Below are 18,652 nucleotides of genomic sequence, written 5' to 3'. Positions count from 1 at the left end.
GTGTGTGTGTGTGTGTGTGTGTGTGTGTTGGGAGACTAAGAAGGCAGATGGTTTAGCAAGCACAGCCCCCGTGGCTCTCTGAAGGTGAGTCTTTAAGGCCCTGGTTGCTGTGGTTGGCTATGAGGTTGGCGTCTCCTTCCATGCTCTCGTTCATCTTCTCACAGATAACATCCACTAGATGTTCAAACACCTGCTTGACGTTGATGTTGTCCTTGGCACTGGCCTCAAAGAACTGAAAACCTGACATGAAGCAAAGTCACAAAGCTAAATGGTATTTCAGTTCATGTGCTATGAAAAATAGATGTACTAATGTCAGAATCTACAAAAAAACAAAGTCAGACGTGTCTGCAGACTCTAAGCTAAAAAGAAATAACACTGTGACACTAACAGCTTTTACCTAGCTCCTCAGCCAGGCGCTGGCCATCCTCTGTGGGTATAAGCCTGTCATCCTCCAGGTCACACTTGTTACCAACCAGGATTACCTGAGCATTGTCCCACGAGTATGTCTTGATTTGTGTTGCCCTGAAAGACAAAAGCATAGTTGCAAAGTCTACATGATTAACAGCAGAAATTTTTTTTATATATATAGGACACTCTGATTAAACTATTCTTACTATAATGATCAAAGCATATGTATATACATATGTCTGCATGAACTGTATCTCTTAACGGGTAAGCCAATCAGAATAACATAACGGGAGTTACGTTCTAAAAATAACCTGCGATAGGTGAAATCCGTGAAGCAGCCAACTTTATTTTTTACAATTATTATAGATGTTTTAAGGCTGTAAAACCCCTCACTACACACTTTATACACTTTTCTCAGACAGGCATGAACATTTTCACTTTTCTCTCTTGTTTAAACACTCTCAAAGTTCAAACCTTGCAGACAAATAAGTCCAGTATTATAGAATGAAACCAAAGGCACCCGCAGGTGATGACGTCTTGTCGACATTGTTGTGTTTGTTGGGGAGAAAACTTACAAACATACAGTACAGCACTTCAGAGTCACGTTGCTAGCGATCGAAGATTTATGTAAATTTGACAAGCTGAACGCATTCTGTACTGTGCAGGAAACACGGCACGAGGTCAACTGAAAATAGTCTACAGCCAATCAGGATGCAGAGCTGTAAAAAAAAAAAAAAAAAAAAAAAAAAAAAGTATGCAAAATTGCACACACACACACACACAAAAAAAAATCAGCGAAACAGCGAGGTGAACCGCGTTTTACTGAGGGACCATTGTATATGCAAAACATTGTTACATATACAACAACTATTAATATCTATATGTTAAAAAAACGATTTATTATAAATCCCACTGTTTTACATCCACATATACATCCTTTTTATTCTGTTATCTCCTTGCCAATGCAGTGTTGGGTCACCAGCGCCCAAAGCCAAAGACATTTTAGCAACCATCACGACTGAATGAACCCTTCAGCAAGTAATACTACATTTTGTCTAAAACTTAATTTTTCATTTTAAATATTTTGTGGGTTTTGCTAATCATTCTTGTTTTGAATAAAGAAGAAAATAAGATATATAGGGCGAGTTTTTCCTAGTGTCAATAAAACTGTTGTTTTGAAAGCTAAATGTTTTCTCTTCTTTCTTGGTAAAGGATTCCAACTGCACAAAACTTTTCATTTTATAATGCACCAAATGTATTCATTATATACCAACCCACACGGTCCCAACCCTCTTTAGTCTGAGGACGTGGCATCCATGATTCCCACATTTTGAATCATCAGTCACAGAAATGGTAAATGGTAAATGGACTGGTTCTTATATAGCGCTTTTCTACTCATCTGAGCACTCAAAGCGCTTTACACAACTTGTGCATTCACCCATTCAGACCCATTCGCACAAGCACATCTTTCTAAGTGCTTTATAGCTAACATTCACACACATTCATACTCCGATGGATTGTCTGTCCCTGTGTGTTGGCCCTGCGACAGACTGGCGACCTGTCCAGGGTGTACCCTGCCTCTCGCCCTATCACAGCTGGGATAGGCTCCAGCGCCCCCCGCGACCCTGAAAAGGATAAGCGGATGGATGGATGCATTACTGGTCTCTCATCTAATCTCCAATGAGCATTTTTTTTCTAAAAGCTATATGATTTCTCAGTTTCAACAGTTTATATGTTGTCTTTGTACTTTTTGTATTGTCTACTGTACTTTGTACTATTTTCAGTTAAATATAGACTTTATTGTACATTATTTACAAATTCTTGCATGGCAATGCATTTCTCATCTAATTTGGGCTGCAACTCCAAACCACAAGAATCTAAACCCCCTGCAGAGGGTTGGTGGCACCCCTCAGGCTCCTACTAGATACATTTATGGAATCAATTTCTAAATCCTGGGTGACGTCCTTCTCAAATTATCGCATTCACAAGACTTTCAGAAAACTTGTCCTCTGCCCACTGATCTTGACGCTGGGATCACTGATTTTGAACTGTTTTGAGATTTTTAGTAGATATACCTACGGTATCAATTTGAAACTCCTACATCCCTTTGTTCTAAAGTTCACAAACTTCGGTGTCTACGTCAGGGTGACGACAATTACGGCTGAGGGGTAAAAACCAGCTATCCAGTGCTGTTCAGTGTTTTTAAATAAACATTTTTATTTAGAATCATCCAAATATGATAAGTAGCATATTTGCTGTAGATTCACTAAACTCTTTGGGAAATCTGGCGAAAAAAAATACATTGAGGTCCATACCTTGTTAGACAGTGACACAATTTTGAAGTTTTGCCCACGTACACCATTGCAGTGGGTGTTAAATGATCAAGATATGATTGAAATGCAGACTTCCACCTATAACTCAGCCATTTTTATACAGATGTTTTCAGATGTTCAAAATGAATGGGACAAACTAACATGCATTTAAATATAAAGACTTTTTTTTTAAACCTTGTTGAAAATCCTTTTCAAACAGTGACACCTGAAGTCTACAACCCATGGATGTCACCAGATGCTGCCTTTACTGCGGCCACCTTCAGCTGCTCTTTGTGGATCATTCTGCATTCAAATTTTAAGTTAATAACTGGGAAGCGATCTGCTAGGTTGAGATCATGTGACTGACTTGGCATTTGACGTATCTCCAATTTCTTTGTGGTATGCTTCAGATCATGAGCAGTTTTCTCCTTCTCCACACTTTTCTCTTTCCATTATTCTGGTACGTTCATCTTGGTTTCATCTGTTCAGAGAATTATTTTCAGAACTGCACAGGCTTTATTAGATTCTTTAGATGTTCTTTTGGACTTCCTCTTCTTGAGACAAACAGGAAGTTCTATATTTACATTCACCCTTCGTGAATGTAAATATAAAAGGACTTGTTAGATACCTTCTATATATACATTCACAAAGGAATCTCTTGATTGTAGACCTTGACAATGATACCTTCTCAAGAGTGTTTTTAACTTGGTTAGATTTGTGAGGCTTTTTGGTATTGCTGAGGCGGCCACTGCATTCATTATTTTGAAGAATGGCTCCTCCTAAAATAGTGCTGTCTCAGCGATAGGTTTACTTTTATTTTTCTGCCTTTTGATGGCCTCCCTCACTTGCACTGACATCAATGGCACCATCTTTGGGCCTCATTATAAGTCACGTTACTATTAAACCATTAAAGATTTTGTTTGTTCATTTCTTTGAATTAAAGCTGAAAATCTGCACTTCACTCATATCTTGATTGTTTCCACTGTGGCTGTGTACAGAGATAAAACTACTTAACTTTGTACAATATATTATTGCTCTAACTGTATATAAAAAGGACAAAGAAGAACAGGGATGTCACTCTACGCCTCAGTTCACAACTGACCACATGATGGCACTAACATACCAAAAACGTCTTCATGTTCCATCAACTGGCATCAACTTCACACTTTAGATAAAATACTCGAGAACGTATTTTTTTAAATTGTTTTTTTTAGATAAAACAAAATTACAAATACATAATCTAATGTAGACAGTATTAATAGTAAAGCTTTTCACTCATTCCACACTTACCAGTCCTGAACTGCGTTGAAGGAGTCCTGGTTAGTGATATCATACATGAGCAGGAAGCCCATGGCTCCTCTGTAGTAGGCTGTGGTGATGGTGCGATAGCGTTCTTGCCCTGCCGTGTCCTGCAATTATACAATAATACACAGTCCATGAAATACTTTATTCTATCAGCTTCATTCACTTTACATTTTTAAGGTTAAAAATCTCCAGTATATGATTTTAGACCACAGGGGGGCAGTATTGCCAAAACTAACCCTGGACTCTTTCCAAGTAACAGTTATCTAAGGTGTCAGCTTTGACTTTACCAAGTGGAGCTGTTTGACAGTCATCCATTACAGCATTAATGCCCTATAATTGCATTGACATCCTATAATTTAGAAATATCTTGCAGGGATGGCTATTTTTTTCATGTAATGATGCTACTAGTACTCCTAGTTTCACCAGCTTTGATGATTCTTGTTAGTACTGGTTAGGTAAGTTCTATTCAAGTGTTTTTAAGTTAAATTCAAGTCAGATTTGTATTTGGTTTTATTAGACATGTACTGGTAAATATCAGGGTAGGTCAAGCCTCAGCTGCACTCTGCGAGACCTTCATGTAGTTTTTTTCTTCCAAACCAACTGGCTGCATTGCTTCAAAATGCCATTTCTCTGCACCACACAGTCCAGGGGAAGATGGCATTTAGATATGAGCTCCTGCCACAATCATTTCTCATCACACTGGGACTTGTGGCTTGGATTACTAACCACCTGGAGGCTGTGTAATATCACAGCCAATGGCTCAGTTTATTTATTGGACAATTAAAGCATAAAACATCAAAAAGGTTGACTGAGTTGGTTGATTATCTCGCCGCCACTCTCGTGGTTACCCGGTAACCTTTCTAAAGTCCTTAATTTGCATCAGGGGCCTGTGTGTGTCTGATGTTTTCCTCATTTTGATGAGGAGGAAGAGTGTGTTGTCCAGGTAACCAGAGGGCATTGAAGGTTATGCATGTTCCATTACAGCTAGGACTGCTCTAGGTGGACAACCAGAGCGATCCTTCTCACTTTACGAAAACAACCAACACAGAGGGCAGTCTGCTGGTAAAATCCCTCGAGCAGAGCGATCAAGCTTTATTCTTTAATCTTTCCAGAGCCTGCTCTGTCAGAGGTTATTTTTGTTTCAGTAACGTGTGATATAGCCCAGGTCCATCTTTATCTCATCCACGAAGGGATGATCAAATATTTGGCAGCATAATAGCATTACTAACCAAACAGTCAGTCTCCAAGGTTGCTACAATAAACCCCAAACAGTAAACAAAAGCTGCTCCCTCGTGTGCATATATGCGATGACAGATAGGGAGGAGTTTAAATTAGGCTTGTGCACAATCAGAAGCTCTGACGTCTCTGGGACCCTGATCTTTAAACATGCGTCACCTGCGTTTATATAAGCGACCGGCATGAAGCAGTGGCACACACAGGACATCATCCCCAGGGATAGCACGCCCGGGCATATGTGCGGCAGTATTTATGCTAAATGTGCAAAAGGTGTGTGTGTTTGCTTAAAGAAAGGAAATGTATTTCCATGACATGAGAGCAGGGATGTACACAGTGTGTGTGCACAGTGTGTACATATTGTACATGAGTTCCTGTATGTTCATGCACTGTGCAAGGGCCACGTGGTGCGTTATCAGACTACTTTCCATGATACACACAGTGAGGCTGGCAGCTGGCACAATGGCTTAATTTGCAACTCTCTTTGTCAAAGGCTCTGGTGAATTCTCTTATGTTAGGTATCCAACTTTAATTTAGCATTCCTGAATTATTACAGAGTTAAATATTAACACGATGTAAGAGAGTGCTTGTTTTAAGACATGCCTGCTGCTCCCACACCCTTTAAATACACTACTGAGTTTGCAGTCGATCTTCGCTATGGCTCAGTGAGACGCTGATAAGGAACTTCCTCTGTTTCCTGAGCCTAGGAAATACCAGGTTTCTTTGTCATCCAACAGCACCATCAGTACTTCAGGGCTGCTTCTGTAGAACCCCATAACAATGTCCTCTAATTATTGAATACAAAGTACACAGTCAAGTTAGTTACTGCTGTTTTTTTTCTCCCTCCTGATCAGCTGTTAGACTAACACCACTAACACTGCATGTCATTTATAAGAGACACAGTTTTAGTAAATGGTAAAAATGGCCTGTATTTGTATAGCGCTTTACTAGTCCCTAAGGACCCCAAAGCGCTTTACACAACCAGTCATCCACCCATTCACACACACATTCACACACTAGGTGACTGTGTGTTTTGGTGTGGGCTCCTCTCGGCTGCTGATTCATTCGGGTCACTGTTTGTGGATCATACAGTGGCTCACAGATTGCTGGTTTGAATGAATCATCTGTTTGATCAGCCTAAACAATGTATATAGACAGGATTTGTGGCATAGTGTGAGGGAAGGCGAGCTGCCAGGATACACCTTATAGTACAATATGAAAGCCCATTCCAAAGTTAACTTTGTTAGTAAAGCTGTCAGTGGGGCTGATCAATCATAGAAGCTGATTCCTGCTGTTTCTCAACTGCTAACTGTAAAAAGGTGTAAAAGTATTGTCTCAAAAACTGGCACAGACATATTTAAAGGTACCCATTATAGTTCTCTGAAGGTGGAAGTTTAAAAGAAGAACAAAAAGAAACTGGGGTGAAACAACAGAGTTTGACATATTTTTTTTGCCCCAGCCCTGGTCCAACACTGAATCCTAGATTTCCCATAATACAACTACCCATCGATTTTTTAAAAACTAGTAATCCACCCATGCCATCCTGTCACCATGTTGCAGATAAATTTGAGTGACTTAACCAGATGTTACCATAGAGTTTAAAAAGTGGGGTCAGCCATTGAAGTTCCTTTTGAAGCCCCAACTCTATTTTGGCTGTTGTTATGGCGTGGGGTGGATCCTCATATAATAGTGACCTGTCAAAATGCTTTTTCATGTAATTTACTCTAAATAAACTAAAATTTAACAAACAAGCATAATGTTGTGTTGAAGTTAATAACTGAGGCGGAAAACTCATTGGTAAAGTGTTTATTGAGGTCATAAATCAAGCGAGAAGCAGGGTTATTCTTTCAGAGACTTCAACTCAGTTTGACTTCTTTTTGCAACTACGGCAGTAGTTCCTGAAAGCCAGGGTTGTGCAACTACATTTAAATGAAATTACAATTAGAACTTCTAATGATTATGGCCAAGACGACAGAAAGAGAGACTTTGGTTAACAAAAAGATTCGAGACCTTAATGCTGAACAAAATAATTATGATTTTTTTCCACAATCGAGCAGCTCTATTTAGAATACAATCTCACCGACTTCACTTTTCAGACCTTTCCGGAGTTTGCATCCACTCTACAGTACATCATCTTTTAGTTATAGTCTATCGTGCTGACCCACAGTAGACATTATACAATTAATGTAAGGCTTAACAGTTTTATTCATAATAATCGAACTGTTCACAATCTAATTATGTGTGTTTTGATATTTTTATCTTAACTGTATGACTATTAGGGGAAGTAATATCTGCTTGCCCGTCAAAGAAATGACAAATTCATGAAAAGCATCAATAGCAAATTCTCCAAAATCATGTTCTTGTGTGATAAACATGCATGACAAAATGAGTTAGCAAAGAGGAACAGTGGTGTGAAGTACAGCAACAACATCAACTGTCGAACGCAACACCCAACAATACTACAAACTGTAGCTCAGAAAAATAGCTGAATCAACACCTGAAGACTTCAACAACAAGGAAGCATTAGTGCTAATGTGACTGTGGAGCTACTGTACTGTTTCAGATGGTGTTTAACTTACAAACAACACCATCACAACACCTTGCCTGCTATAAATGCTGCACACAACGTATTGCGTCAGTGTCTACGTGAAATGTACAGCAACTAAACAATGAATACATCTTACTTTCTCAACCTTGGAAGCAAAAGAGGAAGGAATTTGTGCCCAATTTGTCAAAACACATTTTATATTTAAATGAAGAGGACATCATAACCCACGATAGAGAACACTTTTCCACCTTGGCATCCAGGTGACACTGTAATCAGCAGATAAAGTTAGTTAAAGCTAGTGAACAGTCATGTGAACAGCAGCTAAGTATCCAGAAATTTATCTTAAGATTTAGTAGAAATTGTATCTGCTTGGACAGTGATGTCAAACATAAGGCCCGGGGCCAGAATTGACCCGGGAAAGACAATCCGGCCCACTAAACGGCTTTGGAAAATTTTTTCTGTTAATTGACAGAAACCTTCTGTTTTATAAATACAACACAGTCTGGAGATTGAGCTACCAGAACTTTTTCTGTAATTTTACACATTTACCTCTTACAGCTTAAGTCCAAATCGTATGGACAGATTTTTTTCATTTACCACAAGAGCATTTCTTTAGCATGTAGAAAACGTAAGAAATACTGTTGAAATTGCATGTATGTAAATGTGTAGTTAATAATGGATTGGATTTATATAGCGCTTTTCAAGGCACCCAAAGTGCTTTACAATGCCACTATTCATTCACTCGCACATTCACACACTGGTGGAGGCAAGCTACGGTTGTAGCCACAGCTGCCCTGGGGCAGACTGACAGAAGCGAGGCTGACATATCGCGCCATCGGCCCCTCTGGCCATCACCAGTAGGCAGTAGGGTAAAGTGTCTTGCCCAAGGACACAACGACCAGGACAGAGAGCCCCGGGGATCAAACCGGCGACCTTACAGATACGCTTCCCAACCCCCTGAGCCACGGTCAGCCCACAAGTTAAACTGACAGAAAAGGCAGATCCACTTGTCCAGCCCACGTAAGATCAAAATATGGCCCACAATGTAAAATGAGTCTGATGTCCCTGTTCTAGGCTAACACGTTCACCATACCGATACAAAAGGTGGTCAAAAAAGTGTCAAAAAACATTCATACCATAATGAATGCGTATAAAACATGAGGAAGTCATGCTTTTTACATTTACACAATTCACAGGTTACACTTGCACAACTGCCAAACCACAGTTTGAGAAAAATGTATTTTTAAGACTTTTGTTCAGTAAGAGGTGAAAGACTTAACATGTTCTAAACCAATAACACCTTTAGAAGTATGGAGCTTCCACTCTGATTTACAACAGCTTATCACAGAGTACACATGAAGCTCCTCTTCATTCTAGCAAACAAAAAGGCAGAATGAACTGATGCTGTAGCTTGGCAGAGAGAACTTCTCATTTATCTCAAATCTACCCACCCAGATCTGCAACTTGATCCTCTTGTCATTGCGGAAGACAGTCTTGACCTTGAAGTCAATGCCCACGGTGCTGACGAAAGCGGAGGTGAAGGAGTCGTCGGCATAGCGGAACAAGAAGGAAGTTTTCCCCACGCTGCTGTTGCCAATGATCAGCAGCTTGAACATGTAGTCAAAGTTCTGGTCGGCTGCATCCTTCTGCGAGGGCTGCTGCTGGAGCCGCGACTCAGTTGATGCCATCTGGAAAATTTACGAGAGGGCAAAGTCTATGTGAATAATCAGGATAAACTAAAGCACTTGCTTGAAACATCCTACCAAAATCATCTAACGGCATCACAACTGCATTATCACATCCTTCACACTGGTTAGTGGTTACAACTAGCAAAGCAGCAGCTGCATGGACAGACAATCAACGCACAAACATAACACCTCTGTTCACAGCTCTCACACACATAGAAAAATGTTTAGTTTGCAGATTTCTACTGAGGAAAAGCAGAAATCATCATTAATTTAAAGAAGCAGAGAGGAGGAAGTGATTGGCATGTACGCACGCTGAATGACTACTTCAAGAAGTTGACTTGATGATGTTGTGACTTAACTAAGTCACTAAACAAAATTGCTGATTGTATATATTTTCATTCGATGTGCCATTTATACACACACTAAAAACCTGAAAATTTCCTTTAAATGAAAGTACAGGACGTCCTGCCATCTGTCCAATCGCTTCATTATAGCCATTAATCTCAGTGTAATCTCTTCTGGGGCAGGTGTGAGATTACCTGCCATCAAACCTTTTATTGTCAGTCAACCAAACACAGGGAGGAGGAGGGTAGAGAGCTGGCCATGTGTGTCCTTTCAAACAGACACACACACACACACACACACACACACACACACACACACACACAGCAGATCAATCGTTGCAGCTCAGCCGTGCCTCTCTCTGGTCAGACCCGTCTCCGTGGAGACCAGACTTTGACTCAGCTGCCCACAAGACCCATTAGCGATCAAGGCAGTCAGTACGCTCAGCTTTTAACTGGTCAGATGGAGGTCTCCAGAGCTCGACACAGATATCTATCTCACTACCATGAGAGCTAAAGAAAACAAAATAAGGAGGAAAGAGTGTATTCACTCTCTACTGTCAGAATAATTGCCATACAGGGCATAAGAGGACAAGTCTGTGTGTTTCACTTGTTAAGAACTCTGTCTGTATATAAGTGTAAGACCACCTTTTTAAAAGTAGCTGCAGTTTAGCTGGAGGGTTAATCCAGACTTTAAACCTCACTTCAGTTGAGCATTTTAAATTGCCTCTGTGGGTTTTGTATTGTGAAACTGTGTGAAAGTAAAACAAGTTTTCTTTCCTGCTGAATGTGAGCCCTAGGCACACCTGCTATACCCTCTCACGGTTCTTTTAAATGGAAAAATGTGTTTCTAGGTATTAAAGGTCCTGGGCCCCACACCATGTCTCCCAATTCTTTCTAATCTCTCAGGATACTGGCTCTGAAACCCTGAATCACATGATGCCTGTGCAACTTGAGGTACATTTTTCTGTCTGTCAAGTTCTGTGTCACTTGTCCTTTGTGTTTACTGTGCAGCGTAGAACGCCTGCAGGCAGAAGCAGACTCACATAGGCTTGCTGACGTTTCTTAAAATTTTAAGAAACTAAAACTTTAAAACTTGTTCATTACATGTTGTAGAGATTACAAGAATTTAAAGTGCTTTTTCTGTTGTGGTGTTGCTCAGTTCTGCAGAGTCAAGTTACTTCTGGGTATGCAAATGATCTTTAAAAAAAAAAGACTATTGCAAAGCAGGACAGTTATAAAGATTTCTTTCTATGGTCAAAGTACCCAATGGTGTCTCTGAAATAAGTAGAACAATATGAGGAAATAAAAGCAGCTTATTCAAACATCACCACAGAACCAGGTCTCAGTGAGCAGTTGGGAAGACTAAGACAAGCACCTGCTCTCATACCACAGACCAGCCATCCTCCATGAAGTGAAACTGGCCATTCAGGGAGCTGCAGAGTGGATGAGAATGGGAGCTCCTTTATTGCACAAAGGAGCGTCATTATCCCCAGTAAAACAAATAGAGGCCATTATGGTATATAGAGCCTGATGGCAGTGCGGCCAGATCCCTCAGCTGGCATTGTTTGCTGAGCCAGAGGCAGCAGTCTGCCTGAACCAACAGGAAATGACCATTATCGATTAGTTGGCAGCAGCACATCTGTTCTCTCATTAGGAGCGGGACCGAGACACAAACACAGATGGAAAATTCAGGTTTAGGCTTCAGTACTATCTCGATACTGGGTGAAAACAAAACAAAACAAAACAGATAACAGCTTAGTCTATGTCAACATATTTCCTGCAAAACGAGAGTGTGTATTATTACTCTGTAGGGATAAGCCTATTATCCATAAAGCAGGAAACACTGAAGTTTTAGTAAAGGTTCCCAGTTAGTAGTCGGACATGAAGGAAGCACTGTGCAGGAAAACAGCTGGGAAGGGAGAAACGTACCTCTTTTTTTTGCGGAAGAAAGGAAACGTCCAACTCTGTTCCCTTTCTACTTCTGGTATCTTCCGTCCGGTCCGGCAAACGACCTATCAAAGTCTGCTAATAAAGTGCACCTGAAATATCCCTCCCCAGCGGCAGCAGCACCCGCAGTAGCCGACCTGTTTCCCTTCCTCAACAACTACTTTTTTTCCCCCTTCGCTTCGCTGTTCGCGGACTACAACCTGCTCTCGGTTTGTGGACAGCTGGGGCTGAAGCCGCGGCTCTCGCTGTGACAGAGTTGGTGCGGACACTCAAGCACCCTAAACGCCACGACACTGTGTAGGTCTGCCACCAGCGCGAGGAGGAGAGAGGGCTGACCAGCGTGCGTGCGTAAGTGCACGCGCGAGAGCCACACACCCTGAATAAACAACACAAGCAATTTCTAATATCCTTACGCAGACGTGAACGACTCAGTAGTTAGTTCAGAATATTATATTATATTATATTATATTATATTATATTATATTATATTATATTATATTATATTATATTATATTATATTATATTATATTTACTCCTATGTTTTCACTATAGGCAGGGCTGCATTAGCATGGCAACACCCCCCAGTTCGCTGTGTAACCCTGTGATGTTTTCATTAATTGTTTCCTTTTTTGTGAAAGAGGTGATACTTAGGTTATTTTTCTTTCCCCCAGAGAGTTTGATGATAACATCACTCTGCCCCAGCAGCTGTTGCACGTATGGAGATTAGAACTGGGGGTGGAAACAGCTAACTCCTCTTTGTTTAATGAATAATAAATCCCTGTACAAGCACCTTTAAAGGAGTACAGCAAGAGCCTACTATGAATGGATAACAAGCAAATCTTTATTTGCTTTATTTGTGGTCAGGCTTAAAGCTTACTGTTGTATTTTGTTCAATTGGTGCCAGTAAAATGATACTTTGTGGTTCTGTGCTGAGTGCCAGACTGACTTGTCAGGGTATAGTGGGGGTCGGGGAGCCAAACGTTCACCGTGTAGTATTCACTGTAACCAAGATTCATCCTTCCAAGACAGATATACACATTAAATATAAAGGGATCTAACCTGTGCTTGCTGACATCTTTTGTTACCCCCCCCCCATCCCTTTTTTTGTCCTGTGATTGACCCTTTAAGCTTATATACAAGATAAGATAAGATAAGATAAGCGATAACATGAGAGATACAAACGAACCTGTTAAGTAGAAGGATAGATAAGAATAGATACTCAACATTAGAAGAGAGCCTAAATGGTGCAAACACTGGCATCAGGAAAAATGTCCAGCAGCTATTATCACAAAATCTCAGTTAAGACGTGGAGCTTTGCTCATTTTTTTTCTCTGGTGCACACTGCAGAAAACTTGATCATGTCTAAGGTGAAGCTGTGTGAGACCTGGCCCTTAATGCTTGTATCAAAGTGAGCAGCAGAATCCTTTGACAGATGGTTCTATTAGGAGCTCAGTGTTTTATGATGCATAGGTGCATTATCCATCACTGAAATCAGACAATTGCAAATTGGACCAATTTCTCCACAAGACATGATGGAATAAAGCAGCTTGAGACTTCTAGACTCATAATTAATTTAACACACTATATTACTGCAGGGCTGCACTGCAGTACCATCATGACAAATAATAGTCCCCGACAAACTAGCAGGCGTTTTCAGAATACCGACTGCAGTAGAGACTCTTACGTTCTCGGAAACAAATACAGACTCATTTCCTTGTGTGACTCAGGAATGAGGGAGGAATGGTTGGACCTGTCTGCTAGGAGGCCCCAACAATTCCTTTTGTTCTCAGCATTCTTTTGTTTTATTTTGCACAGCCAGAGTTGAGGAATTTTAGCTGTTTTTAACATCGTGTGTTCATCCATATTCTCTGTGTCCACCTTTTTTCCTCATACAAAGAATTCTTGTACCATTATTAACTCTTATAATATATAATATAATCTTAGAATCTTATAATATAATCACTAACAGCTCTGTAACTGCATGAGAAATATTGAAGAGATCAGTGAATAAACCTTTTCCCTGGTTGAAAAAGGTTTATTTCCTGATTCCACTGCAGCAGATAACCTGATAGGCAGGTAAAGCTCTTACACTCCTCAAAAGGTTGGCATGTGTAGCTGTGCTGTTTCCTCAAGACTCTTTGACTAACTTCCTTGTTTATTTTGTGACGTGACTGCATGGCACATCAGTGTTTTAGTAAGATAAAACTGTATGTTCAACAGCAATTCTGCCAGTTTATACAATGCTGTTTTCATTGGGTTGGAAGAAAACATTAAAAACCTGATCACAGCCTTAAAAGGACCAACATTAATTGCATTGGGGACAAAGTAATTCATTTACTTTCAGCCTCTAGCCTATGCTTTTTATATTGAAATGATTTCACTACAGTCCATTAGTGCTCATATTCTAATAGCAATGGTGCCTCGATTATCCTGTAGTTGGTCGGCAAAGCTCTGTTCCCCACATCCAAGGCTGCTCTCCTCAAAACCTGACGTGCATCACCGAGAATTTAATTAAAACCTGCTTATTCCGAAAGCAGGCGCTGTCTGTTTGGCCTGGCTTTATTCATCCACAAGGATCATAAGACCACTTCTTCCTAAACCAATTCTTTGAAATAAGTGTTTGCTTTTAAAGCTCGTGTCACTAGGCCAAACACCAGAAAGACTTTGACATCACTCGGTTGATCCAAATGGAAGAATCAAAACAACACTTTAATCATCCAGTCATAGTTTTCATTAAACAGTGGTGACAAGTTTAAAATGCACTACAAGATCAAGAAAGTCATGGTGCACATGAAATAGCATTATGCTGTGTGCTATGATGGATCTGAAAGCTTTGTCCAAATATCGCCCCCTACTGGGAAGGGACGTGCATTGCTTCCATGTCACTTGGTACTTTTCTTTGCTTTCTGAGAAATAAAACCAACTACGTTAAAAAAAAAAAAAATACAAAAAATAAAATAAAATTATACAAGATTAAAAAAAACATATTTAATTAAAAAGGTTAAGAGTGCTTAACTGACAGCAGTGAAGAGCACATGATGAGTTCTGCATGCTCACTGGAGATAGTTCTTGCACATAAGGACACTTGGGGCAGATAAAGTGATTCAGAATTCTCTGTAATTACATTTACAAAATGTCACATATACTGCTATTTATGATTCACGCTTCATATTCAACACTGATATGATAGAGAAACAGTTGGCAAAATGATTTTGTAAATTAAAGTACTTCCAATCCAAGTCGTATGAGTGTGTGTCCTAACCCTACTGTATCATAAAGTGATAAAAGAACCAACAAATCCTGCACATTTATCAGTGTTCTGACCCAGAAAGACTGTTAGATAACAAAGTACAAAAGTGTGCACGGCATTTTAGTGTGTGTTAAAGTGTGCACTATCTCTACTTTTAAGATTAGGCTTAAAACTTTCCTTTTTGCTAAAGCATATAGTTAGGGCTGGACCAGGTGACCCTGAATCCTCCCTTAGTTATGCTGCAATAGATGTAGGCTGCCGGGGGATACCCATGATGCATTGAGTTTTTCCTTTCCAGTCACCTTTCTCACTCACTATGTGTTAATAGACCTCTCTGTATTGAATCATATCTGTTATTAACCTCTGTCTCTCTTCCACAGCATGTCTTTTATCCTGTCTTCCTTCTCTCACCCCAACCGGTCGCAGCAGATGGCCGCCCCTCCCTGAGCCTGGTTCTGCCGGAGGTTTCTTCCTGTTAAAAGGGAGTTTTTCCTTCCCACTGTCACCAAAGTGCTTGCTCATAGGGGGTCATATGATTGTTGGGCTTTTCTCTGTATCTATGAAGCGCCTTGAGGCGACTTTTGTTGTGATTTGGCGCTATATAAATAAAATTGAATTGAATTGAATTGAATTTTGGTTCTTTATCTTTTCTTTAATAACTAAAACATTGTCTTTAAATGGTGGCTAAATTCAAAGCTGTGTAGACCAAATTAGTTGTGGTGCAGAGGAATCCTATCAGGTTGCAGAGGCTGGACAACCCATGGTAACTGCCAAACTTGCCCCTGTAGGCTTTGTACTTGGGATCCTGCTCTTTGAGCTTGGCGTAAGCCTCTTTCTGGCTGCCCAGGCCGATCTCTTCGCCGAGGTTGTGCTCCTTCTCTACCTCCCTCATCAGGAACATCAGCTCAGTGGTCTCTGGGCCAAACCACTGGGCGTTCAGACCTGCAGTGATCAGCGCCACGAAGAACAGAAGCATCTGGAAGATGAAAAGGGAAAGCTTGCAAGTCGATGATGATTCACTCACAAAATGTTTTCTTTTTTCCAATCAAAAGTGCTCAGTTTTTTCATTCCTAGCAGCATGTGATATTTCACCTGTACACTTTCATGCCAGTCCAGCAACTCTCTGGGATGGTACACAGCATACACAGCCAGGCTGACAAAGTTACTTCCCAGCACGCAGTAGAAGTACACCGGGAAAAGCTTACTCTGCACCAGGCCGAAGGTGTGCCGAGTTACCTGCCGAATCAACACAAAGCCTGCAGCCACAGACGTTAAACACGGTGTCAAAACAGGAACGCATGCATTTTGTTGAAGCCATGCCTTGTTGCTCTGTGGCCCACTTACCTGCAATGAAGGAAACCCAAAGCTGCATGCCCCAGGTGAAAGAGAGAACTAGGAGGTGCAACACTTTAACAAAATCTGTTGGCTCCCCCTCCGTCACCATGGTGTCACCTTTCAAAAGAGACAAGACATGCTGTGTGGGACAGTCCAGCCAAGGTGTTTGTTTTTCAGGTTTTATGAGTGAAATTCTAGTATTTTAACCGCCTGCTACTCCATGCTAAAGATAACATAACACTCCACCCTTGTTCAAACGAGGTCCTGGCTACAAAAAAAACTAATAGAGTGTGGGGCAAATTGCAAAGACTTAATTTTTTTCCCCCCCTTCTGATTTTATTAAAATTTATTTTTAAAAAAAATGTATTAGAGCCCTTCGCTGTGCCACAAACCAAGTTTGCATTTGATTGAGATAATAAAACAGAAAAGACAACAATTCCAATAACAAAAATCTAAACAGTTAGGATTTCTGCTGTATAAAAGCAGTCACAGACGCATGCTCATATGATCATACATGTCCCATATATGATCACAAATGTAGATGCAGCTTCTGGAAATCAATATACAGTGTTCCACAGCCAGAGTGTTTTACAGGCAAATCTCTTGCAGTACTGTGCAAAAATGTTGCATCACCCCTCCTTTCTTTACAATGTTGCTTGGAAAATGGGAAATGTGTTTACCGGTTACCTTCTAGGTTGTTTTGGGTAAATTATAGAAATAACGCAAAAACAGATCTGTACAACTCTAACAAGCTTGAAAGTCAATATTTTATTCTTCAAAACAGTCTGAATTCTCTTGTCATTTCTTTAAGTAGTCTTCCAAAATAGTTCTCCAGACTTCTCCAAGGACATTCACAGCTCCTCTGTGGATATTGGCTGTCTTTTGTACTGTTCTTTGTCAAGATGATCCCTTACTGCTTCAATAATGCTGAGCAACAGTTTCTGGAGAACTATTGCTCAAGACCAGTTAAAAAAAATAAAATAAATAAATATTCTAAGAAAGTATGACTCATTGAAAGCAAATGTATAAACATACAACTGGGCATCACATTCATTTTATAATATATTGTTAGGTTTTCTTTTTTGAGCTATAAAGTCCAAGGCTCTGGAAGAGTCCAAATATTCATCCGTGATAATAAAATGGCGCCAGAGAGATAAATGTGTCATTTGAGGGTGGTTCTCCACATACGCAGCAGACCTGATAAAGTCCACAGATTAAGATATGGCAGGAGAGGCAGAGCAGGAAAAATACATATCAGAGTATACTGACAAATGAGCAGCCCGAATGCAAAAGTTCCTTAAAAGACAACGATAAAGAACACAACACGGCAGAGAAGCAGGCAGCATGTCCTCTGATAACAGCAGGCAAAAGTCTAACGTTATGTCAAGCTAGCCAGGTTTAGCCTCAGAGCTAACAAACAGTTGCTTAAGTTTTATATCAGCGGCGGTGCTGGCTTCGTTTTGGACCTCATTGTGACAGGTACAAGCGCTTACTACTTGTTACACAAACCTGCACTTAGCTGTTTTCCTTTCCTCTGCGTTATTCTGAATGAAAAGGACCAACTAATAATGTCAATGGACTCCAAGTTTCAGCGGGTCATCAGGCGCTTCCTCTGTCTTCTTATCTTGCCTGCAGGTCCCGCCCCTCCACCGAAGACGAGCCAATGGTAGTCTATGAAAATGAAAATTTTATGATATGCGTGTTAATCATTGGTTCCCCTGTGATGTTTACATTCAGGGCCCCTCCCCTGTACTTACCCGCTACACAAGTGTGCCCTGCAGATGTTGGGAGGATGATTGGACCAGCGTAATCTGCAAGTTTTTGGTTAGCTCAAAAAACGTCAGTTTAAAAATAAATCTAGCAGTTACTGAACTTGCACTACAATATAGATGTATCAGTTGTGTTTTATATATTTTTTAATCAACTGATTTATTTATTTATTCATAGAATAATTATTAAAGGTCATAGTGGATTGAAGATTTACTATCTAATCTGTGTACAGTGCGTGTAGAATCATTCTTTTGCAACTTTGGAAGCAAGAAATAACAGAATCTTCCTTTTACAGTTCACATATCAAAATTATAGTTTTGATATGTGAAGGCTATGAAGCGCCTTGAGGCGACTTTTGTTGTGATTTGGCGCTATATAAATAAAATTGAATTGAATTGAATTATAGTGGACGTAATATACTTTAGGCACTGGTGTATGGATCAGTATGATAAGTAGCTTATGATAACAGAGAAGATGCTGACTTTCTGTTTCGTTCTTTCTGTAAAATTGAA

At 40.2% G+C, this 18,652-nt stretch overlaps 2 protein-coding genes across 3 annotated transcripts; both read right to left on the bottom strand.

Annotated features, from left to right (window-relative positions):
• Window positions 1-52: 52 nt before the first annotated feature.
• On the bottom strand, window positions 53-9,494 carry rab3db (RAB3D, member RAS oncogene family, b). Of its 2 annotated transcripts, none has more exons than XM_085155856.1 (4): window positions 9,258-9,494; window positions 4,011-4,129; window positions 389-522; window positions 53-240 (listed from the first exon to the last, which is right to left on the bottom strand). In XM_085155856.1, the coding sequence occupies exons 1-4, from the start codon at window positions 9,492-9,494 to the stop codon at window positions 53-55; spliced, it is 678 nt and encodes a 225-aa protein (XP_085011982.1). The 2 variants fall into 2 exon arrangements, with proteins under 2 accessions (XP_085011982.1, XP_085011983.1); XM_085155857.1 differs by having other exon boundaries at window positions 398-522.
• A 4,979-nt stretch (window positions 9,495-14,473) lies between these two features.
• Window positions 14,474-18,024, bottom strand: tmem205 (transmembrane protein 205). Its single transcript, XM_085157489.1, has 4 exons — window positions 17,880-18,024; window positions 16,380-16,487; window positions 16,128-16,291; window positions 14,474-16,011 (listed from the first exon to the last, which is right to left on the bottom strand). Exons 2-4 carry the CDS (start codon window positions 16,477-16,479, stop codon window positions 15,709-15,711), a joined length of 567 nt encoding a protein of 188 aa, XP_085013615.1. The 5' UTR covers window positions 16,480-16,487; window positions 17,880-18,024; the 3' UTR covers window positions 14,474-15,708.
• Window positions 18,025-18,652: the final 628 nt, after the last annotated feature.

Source organism: Neolamprologus multifasciatus, chromosome 4 (assembly GCF_963576455.1).
Source record: "Neolamprologus multifasciatus chromosome 4, fNeoMul1.2, whole genome shotgun sequence".
NCBI classification, from domain to species: Eukaryota; Metazoa; Chordata; class Actinopteri; order Cichliformes; family Cichlidae; genus Neolamprologus; species Neolamprologus multifasciatus.
This window is presented reverse-complemented; position numbering and strand designations above follow the sequence as displayed.

Bases quoted from the DNA above. Each gene is read 5' to 3' on its own strand.
- rab3db (XM_085155856.1), bottom strand. From the start codon at position 9,494: ATGGCATCAACTGAGTCGCGGCTCCAGCAGCAGCCCTCGCAGAAGGAT. The intron at 4,130-9,257 runs GTGGGTAGATTT...GTATAATTGCAG, and splicing joins GGATCAAGTTGCAGATCTGG to GACACGGCAGGGCAAGAACG. The intron at 241-388 runs GTTAGTGTCACA...GCTTCATGTCAG, and splicing joins TGAGGAGCTAGGTAAAAGCT to GTTTTCAGTTCTTTGAGGCC.
- tmem205 (XM_085157489.1), bottom strand. From the start codon at position 16,479: ATGGTGACGGAGGGGGAGCCAACAGATTTTGTTAAAGTGTTGCACCTC. The intron at 16,292-16,379 runs GTAAGTGGGCCA...CTGTGGCTGCAG, and splicing joins TTGGGTTTCCTTCATTGCAG to GCTTTGTGTTGATTCGGCAG. The intron at 16,012-16,127 runs GTGAAATATCAC...TTCATCTTCCAG, and splicing joins ACTGGCATGAAAGTGTACAG to ATGCTTCTGTTCTTCGTGGC.